At 43.2% G+C, this 26,411-nt stretch overlaps 1 protein-coding gene across 3 annotated transcripts in view; it reads right to left on the bottom strand.

Annotated features, from left to right (window-relative positions):
* Nucleotides 1–6,787: 6,787 nt before the first annotated feature.
* The window catches only part of stim2b (stromal interaction molecule 2b), a 108,307-nt gene continuing 88,683 nt past the window's right edge, over nt 6,788–26,411 (bottom strand). For 2 of the 3 annotated variants that reach the window (XM_055938980.1, XM_055938982.1), the window contains 7 exons: nt 26,008–26,185; nt 25,605–25,782; nt 19,884–20,045; nt 16,317–16,417; nt 15,597–15,835; nt 15,224–15,401; nt 6,788–14,666 (listed from right to left, as the gene is read on the bottom strand). In XM_055938980.1, coding sequence (XP_055794955.1) covers nt 14,105–14,666; nt 15,224–15,401; nt 15,597–15,835; nt 16,317–16,417; nt 19,884–20,045; nt 25,605–25,782; nt 26,008–26,185 — 1,598 coding nt within the window. In that variant the 3' untranslated portion in view covers nt 6,788–14,104. The remainder of the gene's footprint in view (nt 14,667–15,223; nt 15,402–15,596; nt 15,836–16,316; nt 16,418–19,883; nt 20,046–25,604; nt 25,783–26,007; nt 26,186–26,411) is intronic. The other variant, XM_055938981.1, reaches the window with a different exon arrangement.

The raw sequence follows: 26,411 nt of genomic DNA, 5'->3' as shown, positions 1-26,411 counted from the left end.
AGCGACCGCTCTCTGCACGTACACGCTCCAGCCACCTCAGCGACCGCTCTCGGCAAGTACACGTTCCAGCCACCTCAGCGACCGCTCTCGGCACGTACACGCTCCAGCCACCTCAGCGACCGCTCTCGGCACATACACGCTCCAGCCACCTCAGCGACCGCTCTCGGCAAGTACACGTTCCAGCCACCTCAGCGACCGCTCTCGGCAAGTACACGTTCCAGCCACCTCAGCGACCGCTCTCGGCACATACACGCTCCAGCCACCTCAGCGACCGCTCTCGGCAAGTACACGTTCCAGCCACCTCAGCGACCGCTCTCGGCACGTACACGCTCCAGCCACCTCAGCGACCGCTCTCTGCACGTACACGCTCCAGCCACCTCAGCGACCGCTCTCTGCACGTACACGCTCCAGCCACCTCAGCGACCGCTCTCTGCACGTACACGCTCCAGCCACCTCAGCGACCGCTCTCTGCACGTACACGCTCCAGCCACCTCAGCGACCGCTCTCGGCACGTACACGCTCCAGCCACCTCAGCGACCGCTCTCGGCACGTACACGTTCCAGCCAGCTGAGCTCAGGGGGAACCTGGGACTTAATAAGCCAGAGTAACTTAACTCAGGGGGAACCTGGGACTTAATAAGTCAGAGTAACTTAACTCAGGGGGAACCTGGGACGTAATAAGTCAGAGTAACTTAACTCAGGGGGAACCTGGGACTTAATAAGTCAGAGTAACTTAACTCAGGGGGAACCTGGGACGTAATAAGTCAGAGTAACTTAACTCAGGGGGAACCTGGGACTTAATAAGTCAGAGTAACTTCAAGGAGAAAGCCATGTATTATTCATTGGCAGACATCTCCTGTATTCACTCAAATCAGATTTGTCCGCCTTTGTTTGAGAGATCAAGTCTGCGGTTTGACACATATAGAATAGATTCAATTTATTTGATCGAGAGAGGTGAGGAAAGGGGAAAGTTGTGGGTGGTGTGAATATATACACTGAGGGAGGAGGAGACGTGCAGTCGGCAGGGGAGCCAGTGAGCTGAGGGAGAATTGATGATCCAGATTGAAAACCTCTCCCTCCCATTCTATGGAGGCATGTGAAAAGAACAGTCAGAAGCTTACTGTGTGTGTGAGGACCAGGTCTTTCCCTCTGACCTCTAAAAGGCTGTTCTCTCGCCGTCTAGTGAGGCCTGGGGCAGGTCTTTCCCTCTGAGCTCTAACGGCTGTTGTCTCTCTCCCTCTGTCTGGTGAGGCATAATGTACAACAGCCTTTATCTGTGTAATATTCAGCAATAGAGTGCTTGTATTGATGTAAACATGCACACACACAGTCTCCATACAAACTCAATCTGAATAAAAGAGTCATTGTTGTCAAACACACATTACTTAGAGAAAGAGAGAGAGAGAGAGAGAGAGAGAGAGAGAGAGAGAGAGAGAGAGAGAGAGAGAGAGAGAGAGAGAGAGAGAGAGAGAGAGAGAGAGAGAGAGAGAGAGAAAAAAAGAGGAGAGAGAGAACTATTCTCTGACACAAACACATATCTATCCAAGTCAATAAGCACAGGTCCAGATGTCCTTGGCTGTAGTCTCTGGGTAGCAGCTCTGATTACGTTTCTCTCTCTCGTTGGAAACTCGAAGCGGAAGCTCATCTCTTACACATGGGAGCACCAGTCAGTTGGGAGGGTGTCACGTTCCTTTTAACCCCACCGTGCATTACTCCTAGCGGGCAAGGCGAGAACGCTAGTCCCCTAACCACAGCTGGTACTCTTAGACAGCACTGACCCCTCCCCAATTTATGGCTAACGATGATAACATCATGGTATTTGCATATGCTGATTTTATTTGTTTTTGCGGGCGAAAGGCTTGTGCTGGGACTGTGTGTTGCCTGCTCGTTTGCAATAGGCCTACAAATGCAAGTGAAAAGCCACTCCAATTCAACGAGAAAGGATTTTACTGCAAATGTACATACAGTGTGCGGTTATATGGTGAGACATTATTATTTCAAGCGAAAAGGTTGACCCTCAGGGTTCAGGATCGTGTTGTTAAAACACCAGCCATTTTGTTCTGTTGAAGGCTGACAACTGTCAATCCGTCTCTGTGATTCAGAAAGGCCGTCACTCAGCTCATTCCAAAGACCATCATTCAACGGTGTGTCATTTCAAAACGCAGTCATCAACATGTCATTGAAAAGCAGCTACATTCAAAGCGCTGTCATTTGACTGCCATTCGGGAGACAGCTTGCCACGCTGTTGAAGAATCAGGAAGACAGAGGCTGAATGGCAGTATTTAAATCTGGCCTTCGACAGCGTGTCTACAGTTCCCCCTCTTACTTCTAACCAGGGACTGATTCAGACCTGGGTCCCCAGGTGAGTGCAGTGGACTCGATGATGTTAATCAATCAACTAGCAGCAAAGTAAAGCAGCCAGCAAAGTAAAGCAGCGACACTCCTGACCTAGATGTCATGTCAGACTCGACCATAACCAAGTGTATTGTCTTGTTCCTGTAATACAAAAATATAGACACTAGCTTGAATATCCCAGCCAAACCTTACAGTATTCAGTCTCCTACTAATATCCCAGCCAAACCTTACAGTATTCAGTCTCCTACTAATATCCCAGCCAAACCTACAGTATTCAGTGTCCTACTAATATCCCAGCCAACCCTACAGTATTCAGTCTCCTACTAATATCCCAGCCAAACCTACAGTATTCAGTCTCCTACTAATATCCCAGCCAAACCTTACAGTATTCAGTCTCCTACTAATATCCCAGCCAACCCTACAGTATTCAGTATCCTACTAATATCCCAGCCAACCCTACAGTATTCAGTATCCTACTAATATCCCAGCCAACCCTACAGTATTCAGTATCCTACTAATATCCCAGCCAACCCTACAGTATTCAGTATCCTAGCCAACCCTACAGTATTCAGTCTCCTACTAATATCCCAGCCAACCCTACAGTATTCAGTCTCCTACTAATATCCCAGCCAAACCTACAGTATTCAGTCTCCTACTAATATCCCAGCCAAACCTTACAGTATTCAGTCTCCTACTAATATCCCAGCCAACCCTACAGTATTCAGTATCCTACTAATATCCCAGCCAACCCTACAGTATTCAGTATCCTACTAATATCCCAGCCAACCCTACAGTATTCAGTATCCTAGCCAACCCTACAGTATTCAGTCTCCTACTAATATCCCAGCCAACCCTACAGTATTCAGTCTCCTACTAATATCCTAGCCAACCCTACAGTATTCAGTATCCTACTAATATCCCAGCCAACCCTACAGTATTCAGTATCCTAGCCAACCCTACAGTATTCAGTCTCCTACTAATATCCTAGCCAACCTTACAGTATTCAGTATCCTACTAATATCCCAGCCAACCCTACAGTATTCAGTATCCTACTAATATCCCAGCCAACCCTACAGTATTCAGTATCCTAATAATATCTTAGCCAACCCTACAGTATTCAGTATCCCAGCCAACCCTACAGTATTCAGTCTCCTACTAATATCCCAGCCAACCCTACAGTATTCAGTATCCCAGCCAACCCTACAGTATTCAGTATCCTACTAATATCCCAGCCAACCCTACAGTATTCAGTCTCCTAATGTGCTTCAGTCAGACAAGTCATAAGATGCTACAGTAGCCTCAGTCTGTTTGCACCCGGTCTGCCTTTGCCAAAGCTGACTTTGTCTTGCCTCGCGTGGATAAACATCGCTACTAAATCGACCTTGGCTGCTCCTGTCTATTTACAATGTGGTTGGGACTGAGTCAAACATTAAGGAGTGTGTCTATTGCCAAGGAGGGAAAGCCACTTTGAAAAGGCCCTCACGTTTAGTAACGGAGAAACCGGTGGGTGTTCATGTAGGCAATCACTGTTTCTCTTCTCTCTCGCTGTTCGGGCCCCTCCCCAGTCCTTTCAAAAACCCCCCCTTCCTTCCCTCCATGTGAGGAGAAAGGTACAGGGACTGGCCACCAGGGTCCCAGTTCATTAACCCCACTAATTAACCCATAACACTGAGATGGGAGCAGCAGACAAGGTAGAATGGAATCCAACTGGGACATAACTAGACCAGTTGACCCACTCTACATACACACACACACACACACACACACACACACACACACACACACACGCACACACACACGGCCTCTATGCATTACCTTCACTCCTATTCATTACCTTCACTCTTCACTCCTATGCATTACCTTCACTCCTGCGCATTACCTTCACTCCTACGCATTACCTTCACTCCTATTCATTAAAGAATGAATGTGCCATCGTCAGATTCCTATATCTCCTGTCCGCTTGACATACGCATCTCTTTAGGGCATCATACTGCAGCCAATTAGAGTACCAGGTGCTTCACTAAATAGCCTCAACAGGTTGTTAACCCATCAACACCACCGGGAGAGAGGGGGTAGATAGTAGTACTATGTGGGCTAGTGTTAACCCATCAACACCACTGGGAGAGAGGGGTAGATAGTAGTACTATGTGGGCTAGTGTTAACCCATCAACACCACTGGGAGAGAGGGGTAGATAGTAGTACTATGTGGGCTAGTGTTAACCCATCAACACCACCGGGAGAGAGGGGTAGATAGTAGTACTATGTGGGCTAGTGTTAACCAATCAACACCACCAGGAGAGAGGGGTAGATAGTAGTACTATGTGGGATAGTGTTAACCAATCAACACCACTGGGAGAGAGGGGTAGATAGTAGTACTATGTGGGATAGTGTTAACCCATCAACACCACTAGGAGAGAGGGGGTAGATAGTAGTACTATGTGGGATAGTGTTAACCCATCAACACCACTGGGAGAGAGGGGTAGATAGTAGTACTATGTGGGCTAGTGTTAACCCATCAACACCACTAGGAGAGAGGGGGTAGATAGTAGTACTATGTGGGCTAGTGTTAACCCATCAACACCACTGGGAGAGAGGGGGTAGATAGTAGTACTATGTGGGCTAGTGTTAACCCATCAACACCACTGGGAGAGAGGGGGTAGATAGTAGTACTATGTGGGCTAGTGTTAACCCATCAACACCACTGGGAGAGAGGGGTAGATAGTAGTACTATGTGGGCTAGTGTTAACCCATCAACACCACTGGGAGAGAGGGGTAGATAGTAGTACTATGTGGGCTAGTGTTAACCCATCAACACCACTGGGAGAGAGGGGGTAGATAGTAGTACTATGTGGGATAGTGTTAACCCATCAACACCACTGGGAGAGAGGGGTAGATAGTAGTACTATGTGGGCTAGTGTTAACCCATCAACACCACTGGGAGAGAGGGGTAGATAGTAGTACTATGTGGGCTAGTGTTAACCCATCAACACCACTGGGAGAGAGGGGTAGATAGTAGTACTATGTGGGCTAGTGTTAACCCATCAACACCACTGGGAGAGAGGGGTAGATAGTAGTACTATGTGGGATAGTGTTAACCCATCAACACCACTGGGAGAGAGGGGTAGATAGTAGTACTATGTGGGATAGTGTTAACCCATCAACACTACTGGGAGAGAGGGGTAGATAGTAGTACTATGTGGGCTAGTGTTAACCCATCAACACTACTGGGAGAGAGGGGTAGATAGTAGTACTATGTGGGATAGTGTTAACCCATCCCCCCTTTCACGTCGGTATGGATTTAATGGTTCAGCTTTTACCTGGTTTTGACTTGAGGAATGATGTGTATTTTACAGTTCGCTGTTTACTTTGAGATAGTATGAAATAATGACCACCTACTGTACGCGCTAATGTTTACATGTTTGTTTCCTTGTGATTTGATATATTGGTAACACATCATTCCTCAGAGAATACCAGGTAAATAACCTCTGAAATAAGACTAAACGTAAAGCACACGCAATATAATGTTCCCCGATACTAGTGGACACAGACAGCAGGAGGTGCTGTCGTCTTCCTTCGAGGATATCAAGCAAATCATTTGGCTGCAGATGAAATTACATCTTCTCGTATTCTCACAACTATGAATCAGGTGAATCAGTTTGTAGCTTACTTCTGAAGATGTCTCATGCAGCAAGAACATGGTGTGTCACAGCGGCGGCTGGTGGGAGGAGCTGTAGGAGGAATGGGCTCATTGTAATGACTGGAATAGAATCAATGTTTGATACCTTTTCATTCATTCCATTCCAGCCATTACAATGAGCCCATTCTCCCAGCAGCCTCCACTGGTGCACCACCTCAGGCGTTGTTTGGTAGTAGTCATGATTTCTCCAATATATTACTGCAACCCAGTGGTCGTTTCTGGAACTGCACCCTGAGAGGGACAAGCCAATGGGCTTGTGTACGTACGTGTGTGGAAGGCTGGGATGTTGTGTACAGTGGCAGTCAAACAACACATTCATCACCAAGCCAGACGGCCCCGGTTCATTCCTGCTATGTGTGGAATTGATGAACCATCAGTGCAATTTTCATCACATTCCGTTTATATTGATAAAGCAATCGCGCATTGCTTTCTTCGACGTGTCACTGTTCCTCCACTCTCAAGACAAACGGGAGCGTCAAAATGGTGTTTCTTCTTCTTCTTGTTTCTACTACCCTGTGAAGACAATTTGGGAATCATCAACATTTCTCCACTGTGGGGAGTGAGGCACCAATGCAGAGACAGTTTTGGTCCTGAACACCTAATGAGTCGAAGACAAACCCCACCCTACACATCCTCAACGTGAAGTAAATCTAAAATATGATTTCATACTGTGACGTTATTTGTTTAAAGAATGCGTCTTTGGGTGGCAAATACTGGGAAAAAGTAATTCACTGAAGACAGCAATGTTTTGTTTATTAATTTGTCTACGGTATACAAATAGTCACACACCAAATGTTCAAAAATCCCCTAACGTCTCGTAAACATTCATATGTTCTGCTCATCTATAACTCCTTATTTTTGGGTCCGTGTGCCGTAACAGCACGTATACTCTCGTTCCCGGTGGGAACGCCGCCACCTACAACCGTTGTGTCATCCCATTCGCGTCATCACCGTAACAGGCCGCGACATCAGCTCCGTCACGGGTTACAGGGATGACGTGACAGTAATGACGGCTTGTCCGAGATGAAGGGGCGAGGGCAGTATAATCACAGTGAGAACAGAGAACCCTTGAAACAGAGCACTCAGTCTATAGGCCCAGAGGTGAGCAAACACAGAACAATGAGAGGGGTGAGGGCGTGAGGCAGGGATTTGATGGACAGACAGAGAGGTTTAGAGGGAACAGGGGTGAGGCAGGGATTTGATGGACAGACAGAGAGGTTTAGAGGGAACAGGGGTGAGGCAGGGATTTGATGGACAGACAGAGAGGTTTAGAGGGAACAGGGGTGAGGCAGGGATTTGATGGACAGGGAGGTTTAGAGGGAACAGGGGTGAGGCAGGGATTTGATGGACAGGGAGGTTTAGAGGGAACAGGGGTGAGGCAGGGATTTGATGGACAGACAGGGAGGTTTAGCGGGGACAGGGGTGAGGCAGGGATTTGATGGACAGTGAGGTTTAGAGGGGACAGGGGTGAGGCAGGGATTTGATGGACAGGGAGGGAGGTTTAGAGGGGACAGGGGTGAGGCAGGGATTTGATGGACAGGGAGGGAGGTTTAGAGGGGACAGGGGTGAGGCAGGGATTTGATGGACAGGGAGGTTTAGAGGGGACAGGGGTGAGGCAGGGATTTGATGGACAGTGAGGGTAAATGGGTGACTGTAGGTGTAAATGGGTGACTGTAGGGGTAAATGGGTGACTGTAGGGGTAAATGGGTGACTGTAGGGGTAAATGGGTGACTGTAGGGGTAAAGGGGTGACTGTAGGGGTAAAGGGGTGACTGTAGGTGTAAATGGGTGACTGTAGGGGTAAATGGGTGACTGTAGGGGTAAAGGGGTGACTGTAGGTGTAAAGGGGTGACTGTAGGTATAAGAATGTAGGGATGTGCTATGAAAGCTAATTTGTCACATCTGCAGACTTCTGATATTACAAATGTATATCGTAAAATAGCAACAATTAACTTCACTCTTCAGTTTAGCTTGTCTCCTACTATGTATGTTGCTAGTGACCAGTCCCTATCATAGCGTATGTAAATGATGGGAAAGGAAGTTGAGAAGTAACAGGTGAAAGTAATGGTAAAATATTCAGGAAAAGCTTAGGAAAGTTTACAACGACAAGTACAGGTCAAATCTGGATAGTATTTAGCTCTCCTCAGTAAACACCAGTCAGTCCTTGTGAACCCCCACCAATAGAAATCACATTGTCTACAAAACATCTACAAGAACAAAATGACAAAACAAAGTGTATAAACAGTGAGGTCTGACATTATTGACCTCCTCAATAAAGATGAGCAATAATAATTGTATACAATAAATAATTCAAAACACTGAGCTATATTGCAACAAAAATTACAAATAAATAAAAGGAAAATTATATATTTTTTTATACGAATTCAAATTGCTCAGTAGATTTTGTTTAACAAGTAATTATTTTTTACCCTCAAAAAAGGGTCAAAATTGTTGGCACCCCTAAAGATTCTTAAAAAAGAAATGAGTCAACATGTTTGTATTTGGTTCCATATTCCTGCCACGTAACGACTACCTCAAGCCTGTTGGATGCATTTGCTGTTCGTTTTGGTTGCGTTTCAGATTATTTTGAGCTCAGTAGAAATTATTGGTAAATAATGTATTTTGGAGTCACTTTTATTATAAATAAGATTATAAACTAGGTGGTTCGAGCCCTGAATGCTGATTGGCTAACAGCCGTATACCACAGGTATGACAAAACATTTATTTTTACTGTTCTAATTACGTTGGTAACCAGTTTATAATAGCAATAAGGCACTTCGGGGGTTTGTGGTATATAGCCATTATACCACGGCTAAGGGCTGTATCCAGGCACTCCGCGTTGCATCGTGCTTAAGAACAGCCCTTAGCCGTGGTAGTGCTGCCTTAGTGCTGCCTTTGACACCATCGATCACCACCTTCTTTTGGAGAGACTGGAAACCCAAATTGGTCTACACGGACAAGTTCTGGCCTGGTTTAGATCTTACCTGTCGGAAAGATATCAGTTTGTCTCTGTGAATGGTTTGTCCTCTGACAAAACAACTGTACATTTCGGTGTTCCACAAGGTTCCGTTTTAGGACCACTATTGTTTTCACTATATATTTTACCTCTTGGGGATGTTATTCGAAAACATAATGTTAACTTTCACTGCTATGCGGATGACACACAGCTGTACATTTCAATGAAACATGGTGAAGCCCCAAAATTGCCCTCGCTAGAAGCCTGTGTTTCAGACATAAGGAAGTGGATGGCTGCAAATTTTCTACTTTTAAACTCGGACAAAACAGAGATGCTTGTTCTAGGTCCCAAGAAACAAAGAGATCTTCTGTTAAATCTGACAATTAATCTTGATGGTTGTAAAGTCGTCTCAAATAAAACTGTGAAGGACCTCGGCGTTACTCTTGACCCTGATCTCTCTTTTGACGAACATATCAAGACTGTTTCAAGGACAGCTTTTTTCCATCTACGTAACATTGCAAAAATCAGAAATTTTCTGTCCAAAAATGATGCAGAAAAATTAATCCACGCATTTGTTACTTCTAGGTTAGACTACTGCAATGCTTTACTTTCCAGCTACCCGGATAAAGCACTAAATAAACTTCAGTCAGTGCTAAATACGGCTGCTAGAATCCTGACTAGAACCAAGAAATTTGATCATATTACTCCAGTGCTAGCTTCCCTACACTGGCTTCCTGTTAAGGCAAGGGCTGATTTCAAGGTTTTACTGTTAATCTATAAAGCGTTACATGGGCTTGCTCCTACCTATCTTTCCGAGTTGGTCCTGCCGTACATACCTATATACGTACGCTACACAAGACGCAGGCCTCCTAATTGTCCCTAGAATTTCTAAGCAAACAGCGGGAGGCAGGGCTTTCTCCTATAGATCTCCATTTTTATGGAATGGTCTGCCTACCCATGTGAGAGACGCAGACTCGGTCTCAACCTTTAAGTCTTTACTGAAGACTTATCTCTTCAGTAGGTCATATGATTGAGTGTAGTCTGGCCCAGGAGTGTGAAGGTGAACGGAAAGGCTCTGGAGCAACGAACCGCCCTTGCTGTCTCTGCCTGGCCGGTTCCCCTCTCTCCACTGGGATTCTCTGCCTCTAACCCTATTACAGGGGCTGAGTCACTGGCTTACTGGTGCTCTTTCATGCCGTCCCTGGGAGGGGTGCGTCACTTGAGTGGGTTGAGTTACTGACGTGATCTTCCTGTCTGGGTTGGCGCCCCCCCTTGGTTTGTGCTGTGGTGGAGATCTTTGTGGGCTATACTCGGCCTTGTCTCAGGATTGTAAGTTGGTGGTTGAAGATATCCCTCTAGTGGTGTGGGGGCTGTGCTTTGGCACAGTGGGTGGGGTTATATCCTTCCTGCTTGGCCCTGTCCGGGGATTTCTTCTGATGGGGCCACAGTGTCTCCTGACCCCTCCTGTCTCAGCCTCCAGTATTTATGCTGCAGTAGTTTATGTGTCGGGGGGCTAGGGTCAGTTGGTTATACCTGGAGTACTTCTCCTATCTTATCCAGTGTCCTGTGTGAATTTAAGTATGCTCTCTCTAATTCTCTCGTTCTCTCTTTCTTTCTCTCTCTCGGAGAACCTGAGCCCTAGAACCATACGTCACGGCAAACCGGGCATGATGACTCCTTGCTGTCCCCAGTCCGCCTGGCCTTGCTGCTATTCCAGTTTCAGCTGTTCTGCCTGCGGTTATGGAACCCCTACCTGTCCCAGACCTGCTGTTTTCAACTCTTAATGATCGGCTATGAAAAGCCAACTGATATTTATTCCTGATTATTATTTGACCATGCGTGTCACTTATGAATATTTTGAACATCTTGGCATAGTTCTGTTATAATCTCCACCCGGCACAGCCAGAAGAGGACTGGCCACCCCTCATAGCCTGGTTCCTCTCTAGGTTTCTTCCTAGGTTTTGGCCTTTGTAGGGAGTTTTTCCTAGCCACCGTGCTTCTACACCTGCATTGCTTGCTGTTTGGGGTTTTAGGCTGGGTTTCTGTACAGCACTTCGAGATATTAGCTGATGTACGAAGGGCTATATAAAATAAACTTGATTTGATTTGATTTGTGACCAACAGAGGCATATCTGTATTCCCAGTCATGTGAAATCCATAGATTAGGACCTAATGACATTATTTAAATTGACCGATTTCCTTATATGAACTGTAACTCAGTAAAATCTTAGAAATGATTGCATATTGCGTTTATTTTAGTTCAGCACTTCGAGATATTAGCTGATGTACGAAGGGCTATATAAAATAAACTTGATTTGTATAATGGCCATATACCACACCCCCTCGGGCCTCATTTCTAAAATAGAATATGTTTCTAAACACTTGGTACCGTGATTATGGAAAATCCTGAATGAATTGTGCATCCACATTAATGTAGAAATGTTCAGAAACATATTCTATAACAATGCTGTCTTCAGTAAATTACTTAGACTTTTTTCTCCAGTATTTGTCACTCAGAGAGGCATGCTTCAAAGGAATTACGTCATAGAATGAAAGCGTTTCGATTGTTACATCACATCGAGGATGTGCAGGGTGGAGGTCGTCTTTGACTCATTAGGCGTTCAGAACCAAAAGTCAATAGAAGTTAAGAAACTATTATATTCTTATTTATAAGAGAAGTGACTCCAAAATGACAGAATTAATTACCATTCATTTTTCCTGGGAAAAACAACAACAAAAAAAGAGTGTGAAACAACCAAATAAACTGCAAATGCATCCATCAAGTTTGTAGTCACAGGCTTGATGTGGTCGTTACGTAGCAGGAATATGGGACCAAATACTACACTTTGACTATTTATTTATAAGAAACTTTAGGGCTGTCAGCAACTAAAAAAATGTATAAGTTGTTAAACAAAATCTCTTCCTCTGAGCAATTGTATTACCCTAAAGAGAAAATATAAACGCAACATGAGCTAAAATAAAAGATCCCAGAAATGTTCCATATGCACAAAAAAGCTTATTTCTCTCAAATTTTCTGCACAAATTTGCTTACATCCCTGTTAGTGAGCATTTATCATTTGTCAAGATAATCCATCCACCTGACAGATGTGGCATATCAAGAAGCTGATTAAACATCATAATCATTTCACAGGTGCACGTTATGCTGGGGACAATAAAAGGCCACTCTAAAATGTACAGTTTCTTTGTCACAACACAATGCCACAGATGTCTGATGTTTTGAGGGAGCGTTCAATTGGCATGCTGACTGCAGGAATGTCCACCAGAACTGTTGCCAGATTAAATTATTTCTCTACCGTAAGCATCGTTTTAAAGAATTTGTCAGTACGTCCAACCGGCCTCACAACGGCCGACCACGGGTATGGCGCCGTGTGGGCGAGCGGTTTTCTGAGAACAACGTTGTGAACAGAGTGCCCCATGATGGAGGTGGGGTTATGGTATGGGCAGGCATAAGCTACAGACAACGAACACAATTGCATTTTATCGATGGCAATTTGAATGCACAGAGATACTGTGACGAGATCTTGGAGGCCCGTTGTCGTGCGATTCATCCCCCACCATCACCTCATGTTTCAGCATGATAATGCACGGCTCCATGTCACAAGGATCGGTACACACTTCATGGAAGCTGAAAATGTCCCAGTTCTTCCATGGCCTTCATAGTCACCAGACATGTCTTCCATTGAGCATGTTTGGGATGCTCTGGATCGACATGTTCGATAACGTGTTTCAGTTCCCGTCAATATCCAGCAACTTCTCACAGTCATTGAAGAGGAATGGGACAACATTTCACAGGCCACAATCAACAGCCTGATCAACTCTATACGAAGGAGATGTGCCACAATGCATGAGGCAAATGGTGGTCACAAAAGATACTGACAGGTTTTCTGATCCACGCCCCTGCCTTTTATAAAGGTATTTGTGACCAACAGATTCATATCTGTATTTCCCAGTCATGTGAGATTAGGGCCTACTGCATTTACTTAAATTGACTGAATTCCTTAACTGTAACTAAATAAAATCATAGAAATTGTTGTTTATATTTTGTTCAGTATAGTAGAATTGTTTTTAGAATAGAATATAGCTCATTATTTGAATTATTTATTTTATAGTCATTATTGCTCATCTTCATCAAGGGTGTCAATTTCGAACCTCACTCTCTGTGTGTGTGTGTGTGTGTGTGTGTGTGTGTGTGTGTGTGTGTGTGTGTGTGTGTGTGTGTGTGTGTGTGTGTGTGTGTGTGTGTGTGTGTGTGTGTGTATATATATATAGAACAATCCATAACGAGAGACATTGGAAAACGCACCAACTGGTTCTGGCTGCAATAGTCTACCACATGTTGCATCTCCCCAAGGCCTCTATCCATACATCATTCTCTTCTACACATCAATATTTACTCCGCACGCAGCGGCGGTCCTTTCCCAGAAAACAGGAAGGCAGTAGTGCAACAAATTCAGCAGGATTTTTATTTCTCAAAAGGAAATGAGTCCAGAGCTCAGGAGCCTCTGTCAGACAGGAAGTGATGTCAAGCTAACAAGCCCACCATGTAAACCCCCTCAGTTTCCAGATAGAACAAGTGTTATTTATTTTGGGGTTCTTTAACTCAAAAAGAACAAGAGAAGACAAGAGAAGTGACCAGGCTAATGCTCTTCACGATTGCCTGGGCGACGGTAGCTGGCACGACCCTTGACCTTTTGACTTTTCTGTGACCTTTGAAGGCTTAAAATGTGAGGCTATGGTCGCGTTACCCTACTCATACGTTGCATGCATCAACCAATGCTTGAGCGCCACATCATCGACTGACAGATTGCTACAACATATGATGTGGTCAGCTGATAAGTAAAATACCTATCCAGGTGTATGTCAGATCTGGTATGCATCAGCAGCGCCCTATGAGTGAAAAAAAAAGGCATTATTGAAAAATAAGGCTACCGATCTGGAAGAGGTCTGAGGGGTCCAGCCAGAGATACATTCCATCTTTGAAGAGAAAAAAAAGGAACAAAAATAATGTTTTGGCTTCGTTTGATGACGGCCATTTTTTATTAAGGCTAGAATCTCTCCTCTCTCTGTGTGTGTAGGACTATTTTTTCTTCTTGAACAAGCTCTTGATTTTGGACGAGGACCTCTTGGCCTTGTCTCCGTTGCCACTGGAGTCCTGGGAGGAGGTACTCGGTTGCTTCTGCTCCTTGGCCCCCGCCCCCCTGCCCTCATTGTCCATTGAGGTGAGGGACGGGTAGCGCCCAACCGCTACCCCGCCTGCCCCTGTCATGCTCGCGTGCAGCTGGCCCATGCTATAGGACTTCTCCAGGATGCCGTTGTACATGGCCTTGTTGCCTGCTGACGAAGTGGCGAAGGACATGCTGTGGGACTCTGGGATAGATCCACGGGTGAGGTCGGGCGAACCCTTGTGTTTGTGTCTGTGGTGCTCCAGGGCTGGGGAGGGGGCCGAGGATCCCCCTTGAGGAGGAGGTGAGTCCCGGACATAAGACTGAGGCTCCTGCTGGCTCAGCATCATCAGCTCCTCACGGGAGATCTTGCGGTAGGGGGTCTCTGGGCCCGGTGTGCAGGGGTTGGTGTAGGACTGTTTACGCCCCTTGGAGGAGTTGAGAGAGTCTGTGTCTGAACACGTGTCCTGAGTATCCCTGTCTCCAAGAGGGGGAGATAGAGAGAATAAGAGACAGAGACAGAACACACACACACAGAGAGAGAGAGCAAGAGAGAGTAAGATAGAGCGCAGAGAGAAAGGGCACAGCGAGAGGCAGAGAGAGAGAAGACAAAAAAGAGAGCAGAGCGCGAGAGGCAGAGAGAGACAGAGAGAGAGTATGAGACAGAGCAGAGAGAGCGAGTATGAGGCAGAGAGAGAGAGAAAGTAAGAGAACAGAAAGTAAGAGAGCAGAGAGAGAGAGAGCCAGAGCACAGAGAGAGAGAGACAGAGAGAGAGAGCAGAGAGGCAGAGCGCAGAGAGAGAGAGAGCAAAATAAAGGAGGGAGCAAGAAACTGAAAGTCAGATCAGCACATATTCAAAGATTCAGACCCCTCTGAATCAGAGGGGTTGGGTTACATGCACAAGGCACATTTCAGTTGAATGTATTCAGTCATACAACTGACTAGGTATCTCCCTTTCCCCTTTCTATTCTGAACGCATTATCATAAACGGACCCGCACAAAAATAGGGCAGAAGTGGTTCAAAGTAACATACCCCTTTCTCTCCATGAAGAAGATATATCCCTCTTCCCCCTCGGGATGATAGGAGAGGGGTGAGCTGGTCATGGAGAGCAGGTCGGGGTCAGCTGACGTCATTGAAGTGTTGTAGAGGCTCCGGCGGGAACGGCACAGGCTGCTATTGCGTGTTAAAGGGGGCCGCATCATAGAGGCTGCTGGGAAAAACCAGAGAGAGAGGGGTTTGTATGGTTACTATCATAATCATACATAGTGGATACTGAATACACACAAATTAAAAACACACATTTTAAATCTATTTGAGCCTTGTTGAGGTCATACTGACCACACACTGTCACTTTACAACTGTAAATGGAGTATTTTTGCATTTCCATGACAACCTCCACACTTACAGGTTAACTGTGGAATGATTGGAGGAGTGTCCTCATCGAGGTCGTCCACCCCACCGGCGATGGGGTAGGGGGGCACGGAGACGCGGGGCATGACCACCCAGCTGTGGTCTGAGTACAGGGTGGCAGTCAGGCTGGGAAGCCCAGCGTTGTGCACCAAGGGGAAACCACACAGCTTCTCCATCTGCTGCCAGCGGTGGAGGCGCTCCCTCAGGCAAGCCGTCACCTCCGACAGGGACTTCCTGGAAACAATCAAATGTATTTAAAAAGCCATTTTTTATACCAATAGTTATCACCATGTGCTTTCACAGCAAACCGGCCTAGACCTCAAAGAGCAAGCAGAAGCTGAGACACGGTGGCGAATCTCCCTAGAAGGAAGAAACCTAGAGAGGAACCCAGCTCAGAGGGGAGGTCCATCCTCTTCTGGCAGTACTGGCCTTTATCCAGACACCTGGGTTTGTGTGTTTATATTTGAAGCAGATACCACTAATGCATGGACAACAAGTTACTCTAGTAGGTATTTATACCCGATAGGTAGAGTTTGACATATGTGGGGATCCTGATAGCCTCCGTCAGTAAGCAATAGATCTGGCATAAATCCCCAAGCCTTTCCACATCATCCATTCAGCTCAATGGACAAAGACATACGGATCAAGGTGACAATGCACAGCACCATGACGTGACAGCAGAGTAAATGAATGGTGAGCATGCGTCTTCTCTTACTTGGCCTCTAGGATCTTGTGGTCCACCTCGTCCAGTGATGAGCTGTGAGCGACGTGAAGGGTCCCAAACACACTACTCCTCTTTCTGTTGATTTTCTCTGCCTGACACAAAGACATAGACACTGTTGGGTTCTGACAATATGAACTAGACGTATTCATTTCACTGAGGGAGAGAGGGTAATGCATAACATTTACATTATGTCAGGTATCCTATTGAAATAGTGAGTGCAGGGAAATGATCACATATGGCAGGCATTGATAAGGGGAAAGAGACATGGATTTGTGATGAAGGGGCATCGAGATCAGGCCAGGTTAACTTCTTATGGCTGGGGGTGCTATTTTCACGTTCGGATGAAAAGTGTGCCTAGAGTAAACTGCCTGCTACTCAGGCCCAGAAGCTAAGATATGCATATTATTAGTAGATTTGGATAGAAAACAGTTTCTAAAACTGTTTGAATGATGTCTGAGTATAACAGAACTCATATGGCAGGCAAAAACCTGAGAAAAAATCCAACCAGGAAGTGGGAAATCTGAGGTTTGTAGTTTTTCAACGCTTTGCCTATCCAAGATACAGTGTAAATTTGGTCCGATTGCACTTCCCAAGGCTTCCACTAGATGTCAACCGTCTTTAGAACCTTGTTTCAGGCTACTACTGTGAAGGAGGAGAGAATAAGAGTTGTTTGACTAAGGGGTCTGGCAGAAGGCCATGCGCTAAGTCAGGCGCGCAGCCGTGAGAGCGAGTTCTGTTCCTCTTCATTTCTAAAGACAAAGGAATTGTCCGGTTGAAACATTATTGAACATTTATGATAAAAACATCCTAAAGATTGATTTTATACATCGTATGATATGTTTCTACGAACTGTAATGGAACATTTTGACTTTTCGTCTGGACTAAGTGCCCGCGCCTCGTGAATTTGGATTTGTGAACTAAACGCGCGAACAAAAAGGAGGTATTTGGACATAAATTATGGACATTATCGAACAAAACAAACATTTATTGTGGAACTGGGATTCCTGGGAGTGCATTCCAATGAAGATCATCAAAGGTAAGTGAATATTTATAATGCTATTTCTGACTTCTGTTGACTCCACATGGCGGGTATCTGTATGGCTTGTTTTAGTGCCTGAGCGCTGTACTCAGATTATTGCATGGTGTGCTTTTTGAGTAAAGCTTTTTTGAAATCTGACACAGCGGTTGCATTAAGGAGAAGTATATCTTTAAGCTTTCAGTGTCGATTGAGTTTTCACTCTGAGACTGAGAACCTAACAACACTATATGGCTGATCCCCACTATCATTCAATATATCCATTCTATGCTACATGTTCATGCCTTATCTTGTGAAAAATCGGCCCATTGTAGCAGCTGTTCATGAATACATTCCTACAGTGCCTTCAGAAAGTATTCTCACCCCTTGACTTTTTCCACATGTTGTCGTGTTACAGCCTGAATTTAAAATGGATTAAACTGAGATGTGTTGTCACTGGCCTACATACAATACCCCATAATGTCAAAGTGAAATTATATTTTTTAGACCTTTAAAAAAATGTATTTAAAAAATGAAAATCTGAAATGTCTTGAGTCAATAAGTATTCAACCCCTTTGTTATGGCAAACCTAAATAAGTTCAGGAGTAAAAATGGGCTTAACAAGTCACATAAGTTGCATGGACTCACTCTGTGTGCAATAATAGTGTTTAACATGATTTTTTTATGATTACCTAATTTCTGTTCCCCACATATACAATTACAGTATCTGTAAGGTCCCTCAGACGAGCAGTGAATTTCAAACAGATTTAACCACAAAGACTAAGGAGGTTTTCCAACACCTCGCAAAGAAGGGCAGCTAATGGTAGATGAGTAAAACATTTCAAAAAGCAGACATTGAATATCCCTTTGATTTTGGTGAAGTTATTAATTACACTTTGGATGGTGTATCAATACACCCAGTCACTACAAAGATATAGGCGTCCTTCCTAACTCAGTTTCCGGAGAGGAAGGAAACCGCTCAGGGATTTCACCATGAGGCCAATGGTGACTTTAAAACAGTTACAGAGTTGAATGGCTGTGGTAGGAAACAACTGATGATGGATCAACAACATTGTAGTTACTCCAGAATTCTAACCTAAATGACAGAGTGAAAAGAAAGAAGCCTGTACAGAAAACAAATATTCCAAAACATGCATCCTGTTTACAATAAAAGCACTGAAGCAAAACTGCTAAAATGTGGCAAAGAAATTAACTTTATGTCCTGAATACAAAGTGTTATGTATTGGGGCAAATCCAACACAACACATCACTGAGTACCATTATTCATATTTTCAAGCATGGTGATAGCTGCATCAAGTTGAGTGTATGCTTGTCATCGGCAAGGACTAGGGAGTTTTTCGAGGATAAAAAGAAACAGAATAGAGCTAAGCACAGTCCTAGAGGAAAACCTGGATCAGTCTGCTTTCAGACACAGAGACAAATTCACCTTCCAGCAGGATGATAACCTGAAACACCAGGACAAATATACACTGGAGTTGCTTACCAAGACAACATTGAATGTTCCTGTGTGGCCCAGTTAAAGTTTTGTCTTAAAATCGGCTTGACTTGAAAATGGCAAGACTTGAAAATGGCTGGCTAGCTGGATTAACAACCAACTCGACAGAGCTTGAATAATGTTTAATACATGTGCGCAAAGCTCTTCGAGACTTACCCAGAAAGACTAACAGCTGTATTCGCTGCTAAAGGAAGTGTGAATACATATGTAAATGAGATACAGTATTTCTGCATTTCAATACAGTTGCAAACCTTTCTAAAAACATGTTTTTACTTTGTCATTATGGGGTATTGTGTGTAGATGGGTGAGATACAAAGTCAATGTAATCCATTTTTTGAATTCAGGCTGTAACAACAAAATGTGGAATAAGTGTATGTGAATACATATTGTGTATGAATACTTTCTGAAGGTACTGTACATCTCTTGCCAAGACCACAATCTGTTGGCTAGAGCAGAAACAGACGGGTATCTAGACTGATACACAATACAATTTACTACAGCGACTAGTTTTATCAATAAGTCCTCAAATTGGGCCACATCTACTTTAATGAGAGCAACATATTGCTGTGTCTCCTGGTTTCTGCGATCACAGCGCCACATTTAATTGACTTCTGAAATTGCCTGATGAGTCAGTCTCGCTGCAAAGGCAAAAACAAAGGCAAAAACAAACAATGCAATTAAAAAGTAATTTAGCTGTGTCATTAAAAAAACTCATTAGGAAAAAAAAACTTTAATTTTGTTTCTTTGTGTGTGTGTGGGTGCGCCTGCCTGTCCGTGTATATGTGTGCGTGCTTGTGTGTGTGTGTGTGCTTACGTGCGTGTACGTTTTCAATTATACAAGGGCAACGCTTGTTCCAAATTGCACCTCAGAATTGAACACTCAACTTGTTTACAAAGTCAGAACCCAGTGAGGTTTGAACCAAATCCTGTTACACCCCAAAATCCCCCGAAAGTCTGCTCCTACTTAGAAAAACTCTCTAAAAGGATGTGATGTCTTAGCGATGTCATTCGTTCTCCAGGAAGTTACCTCTTCCTTAGCGACCATGAGCTGTAGCTCCGCACTGTGTTTCTTGATGTTGTAGTACTGGACCTCCACCTCGTGGGTGAGTTGGAGCCACATCTGTAGGGCGTCTGGCACCGACCACTCTGTCTGCATCTCCTTCTCCGCCCGCTTCAGGGCCATACGAACCTGGAGACAGGAGGGGGGACACATTTAGGCGTCGCACACGTATGAAATAAAACGGTATCATGGCATAAAAGTGGGGGCAGTACTGTTACTGTACATAAGGGATGGTATTATGCAATGCACAGGGGAACGGTGTCAAATGCTTTACTGTGGAATACCAGTATACACAGAGGAATAGTATTCTATGTGTGGTAAGCATATGATCTGAATTCCACACTGCATTCATATGGTAATTGGGATTGCATTGTACTGTACGCGCCACTAGGGGGAAGTATTTCACGTGACACAGAGAGACAGGATTTGACGCTACACAGGGGGACAGTATTTCACATGACACAGGTGGACAGTATTCTGTTTATCATTTCAAAGGGAGGGAATTGTACCGGTGAGAAAATGTACCAGTAAACTAGCAGATGTACGGAAACGTTTAAGGATTTTAGGTCATTTTCATAACATGTAAAAGATCGAATAATAAAACAAGATGTTTTAAATATGAAAAATAGATTGACAACGCTGTAAAACATTATCTTAAATATAAACATCAACTTAGTGAATACCATTGGTGTTTAATATGAGGGTTTCAGCATGAACTACCCTTTATAATTTTTATACTTATTTGACTATGTCTATATGTTTTTGTTGTCAATGTTTTGGGGCTAAACTGGGGGCAGACGTAGTCTATAGTTGGAAGAGTAGCAGAGTTAATAGCTAATTATGTAATTAGGCAGGTCTCCATTGACAAAAGCAATATCTCAAAACTAAAACATTGTGACGTGTGTAATGGAAACGGCAGATAGGAGAAACGCTCTTAAAAACGATAAAAATAAAAATGCTGTTTGGCAGGGATGGATTATTATTTTGTCTAACTTTCTTTTTTTGCGACAAATGATGATGAAAAAGACGGTTCTTCAAATAAATAATTTTTGCCAAATAATTTTGAAGGTACTCGGGGGGACGTGATGTCATCACACAACTAACTAGAAAGCCACTCCACATTGTTGCGTCTGATTTCTATAAAAGCTTTCTAAATGTTGATTAGATGCTTTTTTTATTAAATTAGGCTATTTCCTCTTTCACCAAATGGTCTATCCACTAAAAGTCGTGGACAATATTGACACATAGATTATACCAAAAATGAATATTTTATATGAAAAATAAGAAAATTCTGTTATTCAAGTATACATTACCCACATACACACTGAGTTTCTCGCTCTCTCAGATTCCAGCTACTGATTCATGTTTGGACGTATAAATACTGTAAATATACCAAAGAAAGGTCTGTTCATTGCTCACTTGAATATATGCAGTTTAAGGAACAAAAGTCATGAAATATGCTGTCTAGTGCAGTCAAACAATATTCATGTATTGGCAATATGAGAGACTCACTTGGACTCTTATTTTGAGGATGCTGAGATCTCTATACATGGAGACAATATGTTCAGGAGGGACAGAAATAGATATGGAGGTGGAGTTCCAGTTTACATCCAGAGGCATATTCAAGCAAAACAACGTAAGGACTTAATGTTCAATGGAATAGAGGCGCAATGGGTGATTTTTTTTAATACAAACTGTCCAAAGAGAAAGTTATTTCTGTTTCCAATGTATGTAACCTGACCCAAGTTATGACATTACCAACCAGAACGTTCACTAATAGGTCCGGTATCACATCAACTCGTATCGATCACATTTTTACCAACATGGCTGAACGTTGTTCTAACGCTGTATCAGTGGCACTAGGTTGCAGTGATCATAACTTGGTTGCACTCACTAGGAAAACTACAATACCCAAGGCTGTCTCTAAGGTAATCTACTGCCTGTCCTACAGAGGGTTCAATCAGGACTCACTCACTAGGAAAACTAAAATACCCAAGGCTGTCTCTAAGGTAATCTACCGCCTGTCCTACAGAGGGTTCAATCAGGACTCATTCACTAGGAAAACTACAATACCCAAGGCTGTCTCTAAGGTAATCTACCGCCGGTCCTACAGAGGGTTCAATCAGGACTCACTCACTAGGACAACTAAAATACCCAAGGCTGTCTCTAAGGTAATCTACCGCCGGTCCTACAGAGGGTTCAATCAGGACTCATTTGTGGATGAGATTAAGAATGTGCCATGTTTAGAAGTGTGTAGTACGGATGATCCTGAAATGTCACTATCACACTTGTTAATGAATTATTTATGAGTATAGCTGATAAGCACGCCCCTTTAAGAAAATGCACTGTGACGTCAAACGGTGCCCCGTGGATTGATTATGAGCTGAGAAATGTAATGATTCAACAGTATGATGCCAAAAAAGTAGCAGAGAAATCTGGTACTTTGTTTGATAAGCAAAGTTATTGTAAATGAAGAAATCTTGTGACCAAGCTAAACAAAGAAAAGAAGAAAGGATTCTATCAGCACCAAATTGATGAAGTGAAGGGTGATGGGAAAAAAGCTGTGGAGAACGTTGAACACTATTATGGGTAGGAATTCATGTCCGCCTCTTTTTGTTGAATCAGAGGATATATTTATTACAAAACCACATGACAACGCAAACTACTTTAATGAATATTTTACAGGCAAAGTGGATAAATTGAGGAATGCTATGATTCCAACTGATGGCTCCGTGTCATATACCCTTATAACAGATTGTATCATGAAGGAGAGGCAATGCAGGTTGAAATGTCACCAAGTAGAAGAAGAAGAGGCAAAAAGGATGCTGTTGTCTCTTTCTGATGACACGTCACCTGGTACAGATCATCTAGACACCAAATTGCTTAGAGTCACAGCTAACCAAATATCTATACAATCTCTCATATTTTTAATAAGTGCTTGATGTATGAGGTGTGCCCAGAAGTCTGAAAAGAGTCAAAGGTTATTCCACTACCTAAGGATAAAAAATCTGCATTCACTGGTCCTAATAGTCGTACTATAAGCTTGCTGCCTGTGTTAAGTAAATTATTGGAAAAAATTGTATCTGTACAAATCAAGGATTATTTCTCATGTAATGGTCTGATAACAGGTTTCTAGCATACAAAGGGCATTCTATGAGTACGGCCTTAGAACAAATGACAGATGATTGGTTAAAGAGTATGGATGACAGGAAGTTAGATGGTGCAGTGTTGCTGGATTTCAGTGCTGCTTTTGATGTAATTGATCATGAAATGTTACTAGGAAAACTCAAATGGTATGGTTTTAAGGATGTAGCTCTGTCCTGGATAGAAAGCTATCTATCCAGGAGAAGGCAAAAAGTGTTCTTTAAAATGGTAGCTTTTCAAAAAATAAAGATATAGATTGTGGTGTTCCTCAAGGAAGCTGCCTAGGCCCACTGCTCTACTCTATCTTTACTAATGATTTACCTTCAGTAATGAACAAAGCAAGAGTGGTCATTTATGCTGATGACTCTACAATGTATACCCTGCAGAGCTAACAGGTGTACTGAGCAGTGAACTAAGAATGGTGTCTGAGTGGGTTGATATGAACAAATTGGTGTTGAACATTTCTAAAACTAAATGTATTGTATTTGGTTCAAGATATATGGTTGCTGATGACCCCCAATTGAATGAGTTGATGAATAGAATACATGTAGAGCAAGTGGAAAAAACAAAACTATTAGAACACATAGATAATATTGTTATTAAGATGGGTAAGGGAATTGCTGTTACAAGAAAATGTTCAGAGTATGTAACATCTAGCACTCTGAATCAGGTGATTCCATCCCTGGTCCTATTACACTTAGAGTACTGCCCAGTTATATGGTTAATCCCTGTCCCTATCACACTTAGAGTACTGTCCAGTTATATGGTCATCTGCAGCAAAGAGAGATATAAAAAATCTCCAAATGGCTCAGAACAGGGCTGGCAGATTACCTCTTCATTGCTCTAACCATATGAATATTATCCAAATGCATTAGAATCTCCCATGGCTTCACATTAAAAACAAATGACTATCTAGTCTTCTGATTTCCTTTAGGAATGTTATATATAAAAAAAAATATATATATTTTTCAGTCCAATTAGTACATACTAGCAACACGCATAACCACAAAACCAGACAGGCAAATTCAGGGCAGCTACAAACAACTCAAGCCAAGGACAAATCGCCTAAAAATCTACAGTTTTATATAGAGCTATAGCCGAATGGAACTTTTACCAATCCATATTTCTCAGGCAAAAAGTAAATCCACCTTCAAGAAAAAAATAAAAGAACATCTAATGTGATAGACCATATGACTGGACAGGAAATATATAGTAACAACTGAATGTTAAAACCCCTCTTGGATAGGGGGCCCTATTTTCACATTCGGATGAAAAGCATACCCAAAGTAAACTGCCTGCTACTCAGGCCCAGAAGCTAGGATATGCATATTGTTAGTATATTTGGATAGAAAACACTCTGAAGTTTCTAAAACTGTTTGAATAATGTCTGTGAGTATAACAGAACTGATTTGGCAGGCAAAACCCTGAGCACAATCCATCCAGGGAAAACATTTTTTGGGGTCAATCTGTTTTCCATTGGTTTTCTATGGCAAGCCCGTTTTAATAGAAAAATGCTTGCAGTTCCTATAGCTTCCACTAGATGTCAACAGTCTTAAGAAATTGGTTGATGTTTTTCTTTTGAGAAATGAAGAAGTAGCTTTCCTTTCCTTTCTGGGTGTACAGCCAAGTGTACTCTTTTGTTTGGGGCTGCGTGAACTGAAGCTCGCTCCACTTTCATTTTATCCGCTATTGAACACAGTTTATCCCGTCTTAAATTTGATCGATTATTTACGTTTTAAAATACTTAAAGTTGGATTAGGAAAGTTGTTTGAAATGTTTGGACAAAGTTTACAGGTAACTTATTAGATATTTTCTAGTCATGCTGGGCGAGTTGGAACCAGTGTCTTTCTGAATAAAACGCGCCAAATAAATTTACATTTTGGAGATATAACGACGCAATTAATTGAACAAAAGTATCATTTGCAATGTTTATGGGACATATTGGAGTGCCAACAGGAGAAGCTCTTCAAAGTTAAGGCATGAATTATATCGTTATTTCTGAGTTTTGTGTCGCGCCTGGCGGGTTGAAATATGATTGTCATGTGTTTGTTTGATGGGGTGCTGTCCTCAGATAAATCGCATGGTTTGCTGTCGCCGTAAATCCTTTTTGAAAATCTGACACAGTGGCTAGATTAACAAGAAGTTAAGCTTTAATTTGGTGTATTGCACTTGTGAATGTATGAAAGTTAAATATTTCAATTTTTTATTTTGAATTCCGCGCTCTGCATTTTTTACCAGATGTTGTCAAATCGATCCCGCAGAGATTTGATCCATAAGAAGTTTAGATGCGTTTCCTGTGAGGTATTTTAATTATCTGTATTGTCTACTTGTTGAATGTTTATGTCTTGATTGTGGTTGTTTGTAATGTCTTGTTAATTATGGCGTTAGCTAATGAGGATCCTTATAAAAATTACAAAATTAAATTACCGGTTTCCATAAATGACCTGTTAGTTACCAAAATTAGTTAACATTCTGGTAACTTTGGTAAATGACCGGTAGTTTTGCAACCTTAATGACTTGCGACACACTCTCAATGGTTCCTACCTGCACCAGCTCCTCCTCTGCGTATTTGAGGCGGCTGAGCTCACACTCGGCACCCTGACGGAGCTCCCGGAGGCGGTACGACTCCTTCTTGGCCCCGCTGATCTCGTCTCTCATCTTCTGCTCCAGGTTCTGCTTCTCAACCGCCACTGTGCGGTTCTCCTCCTGGGCCTTCTCCAACCTGGGGAGAGCCATGAAGACTTTGTCAGGTTATCTTCACCATCCAAAAACAATCTACTTCACTTAATATACCCGAACCTTGGGCACAGTCCAATGCATAAGATGTTACACAAAGAGATCGGAACCTTTTAACAAGGTGGCTAGGTGTTCTAGTGAGGTCAGGACAATACCTGTAACATCTATATAAAGTATACACACCCTTAATAAAAACTACTAGGTTACGTACCGTCCCTGTAGGTCCATGAGGCTCTGCTCAGCACTCTGCAGGCTCTCCAAGTCCTTCATCATCTGTCCCATGTGGACCCGGGAAGACTTGTTCTGGATGTAAGCGAACCAGCAGCCTCCCACCCCAATCACTATAGATACCATCAACACAAAGTCCTTCAACCAGTTGTGTTGCGGACCTGGGGGAGAGAGGGATGGAATGGAACATTGTTTATTGGCGGTCCAGCACAGCTCAGGTGGTAGAGCATGACCCTTGCAATGCCATGATAGTGGGTTCGATTCCCGTGACCACCCATTCGTTAAAAATCATTACGGACGTATTGACCTTACAGGAAAACTGTACTATAGTATGTATGGTATCTTTGGATTGATGGTTTGGTAAAAAGGTCCTGGTGAATGTAGAGA

Source organism: Salvelinus fontinalis, chromosome 11 (genome assembly GCF_029448725.1).
Source record: "Salvelinus fontinalis isolate EN_2023a chromosome 11, ASM2944872v1, whole genome shotgun sequence".
NCBI classification, from domain to species: domain Eukaryota; kingdom Metazoa; phylum Chordata; class Actinopteri; order Salmoniformes; family Salmonidae; genus Salvelinus; species Salvelinus fontinalis.
Note: the sequence above shows the minus strand (reverse complement) of the source record. Positions and strands in the feature narration are given on the sequence as shown.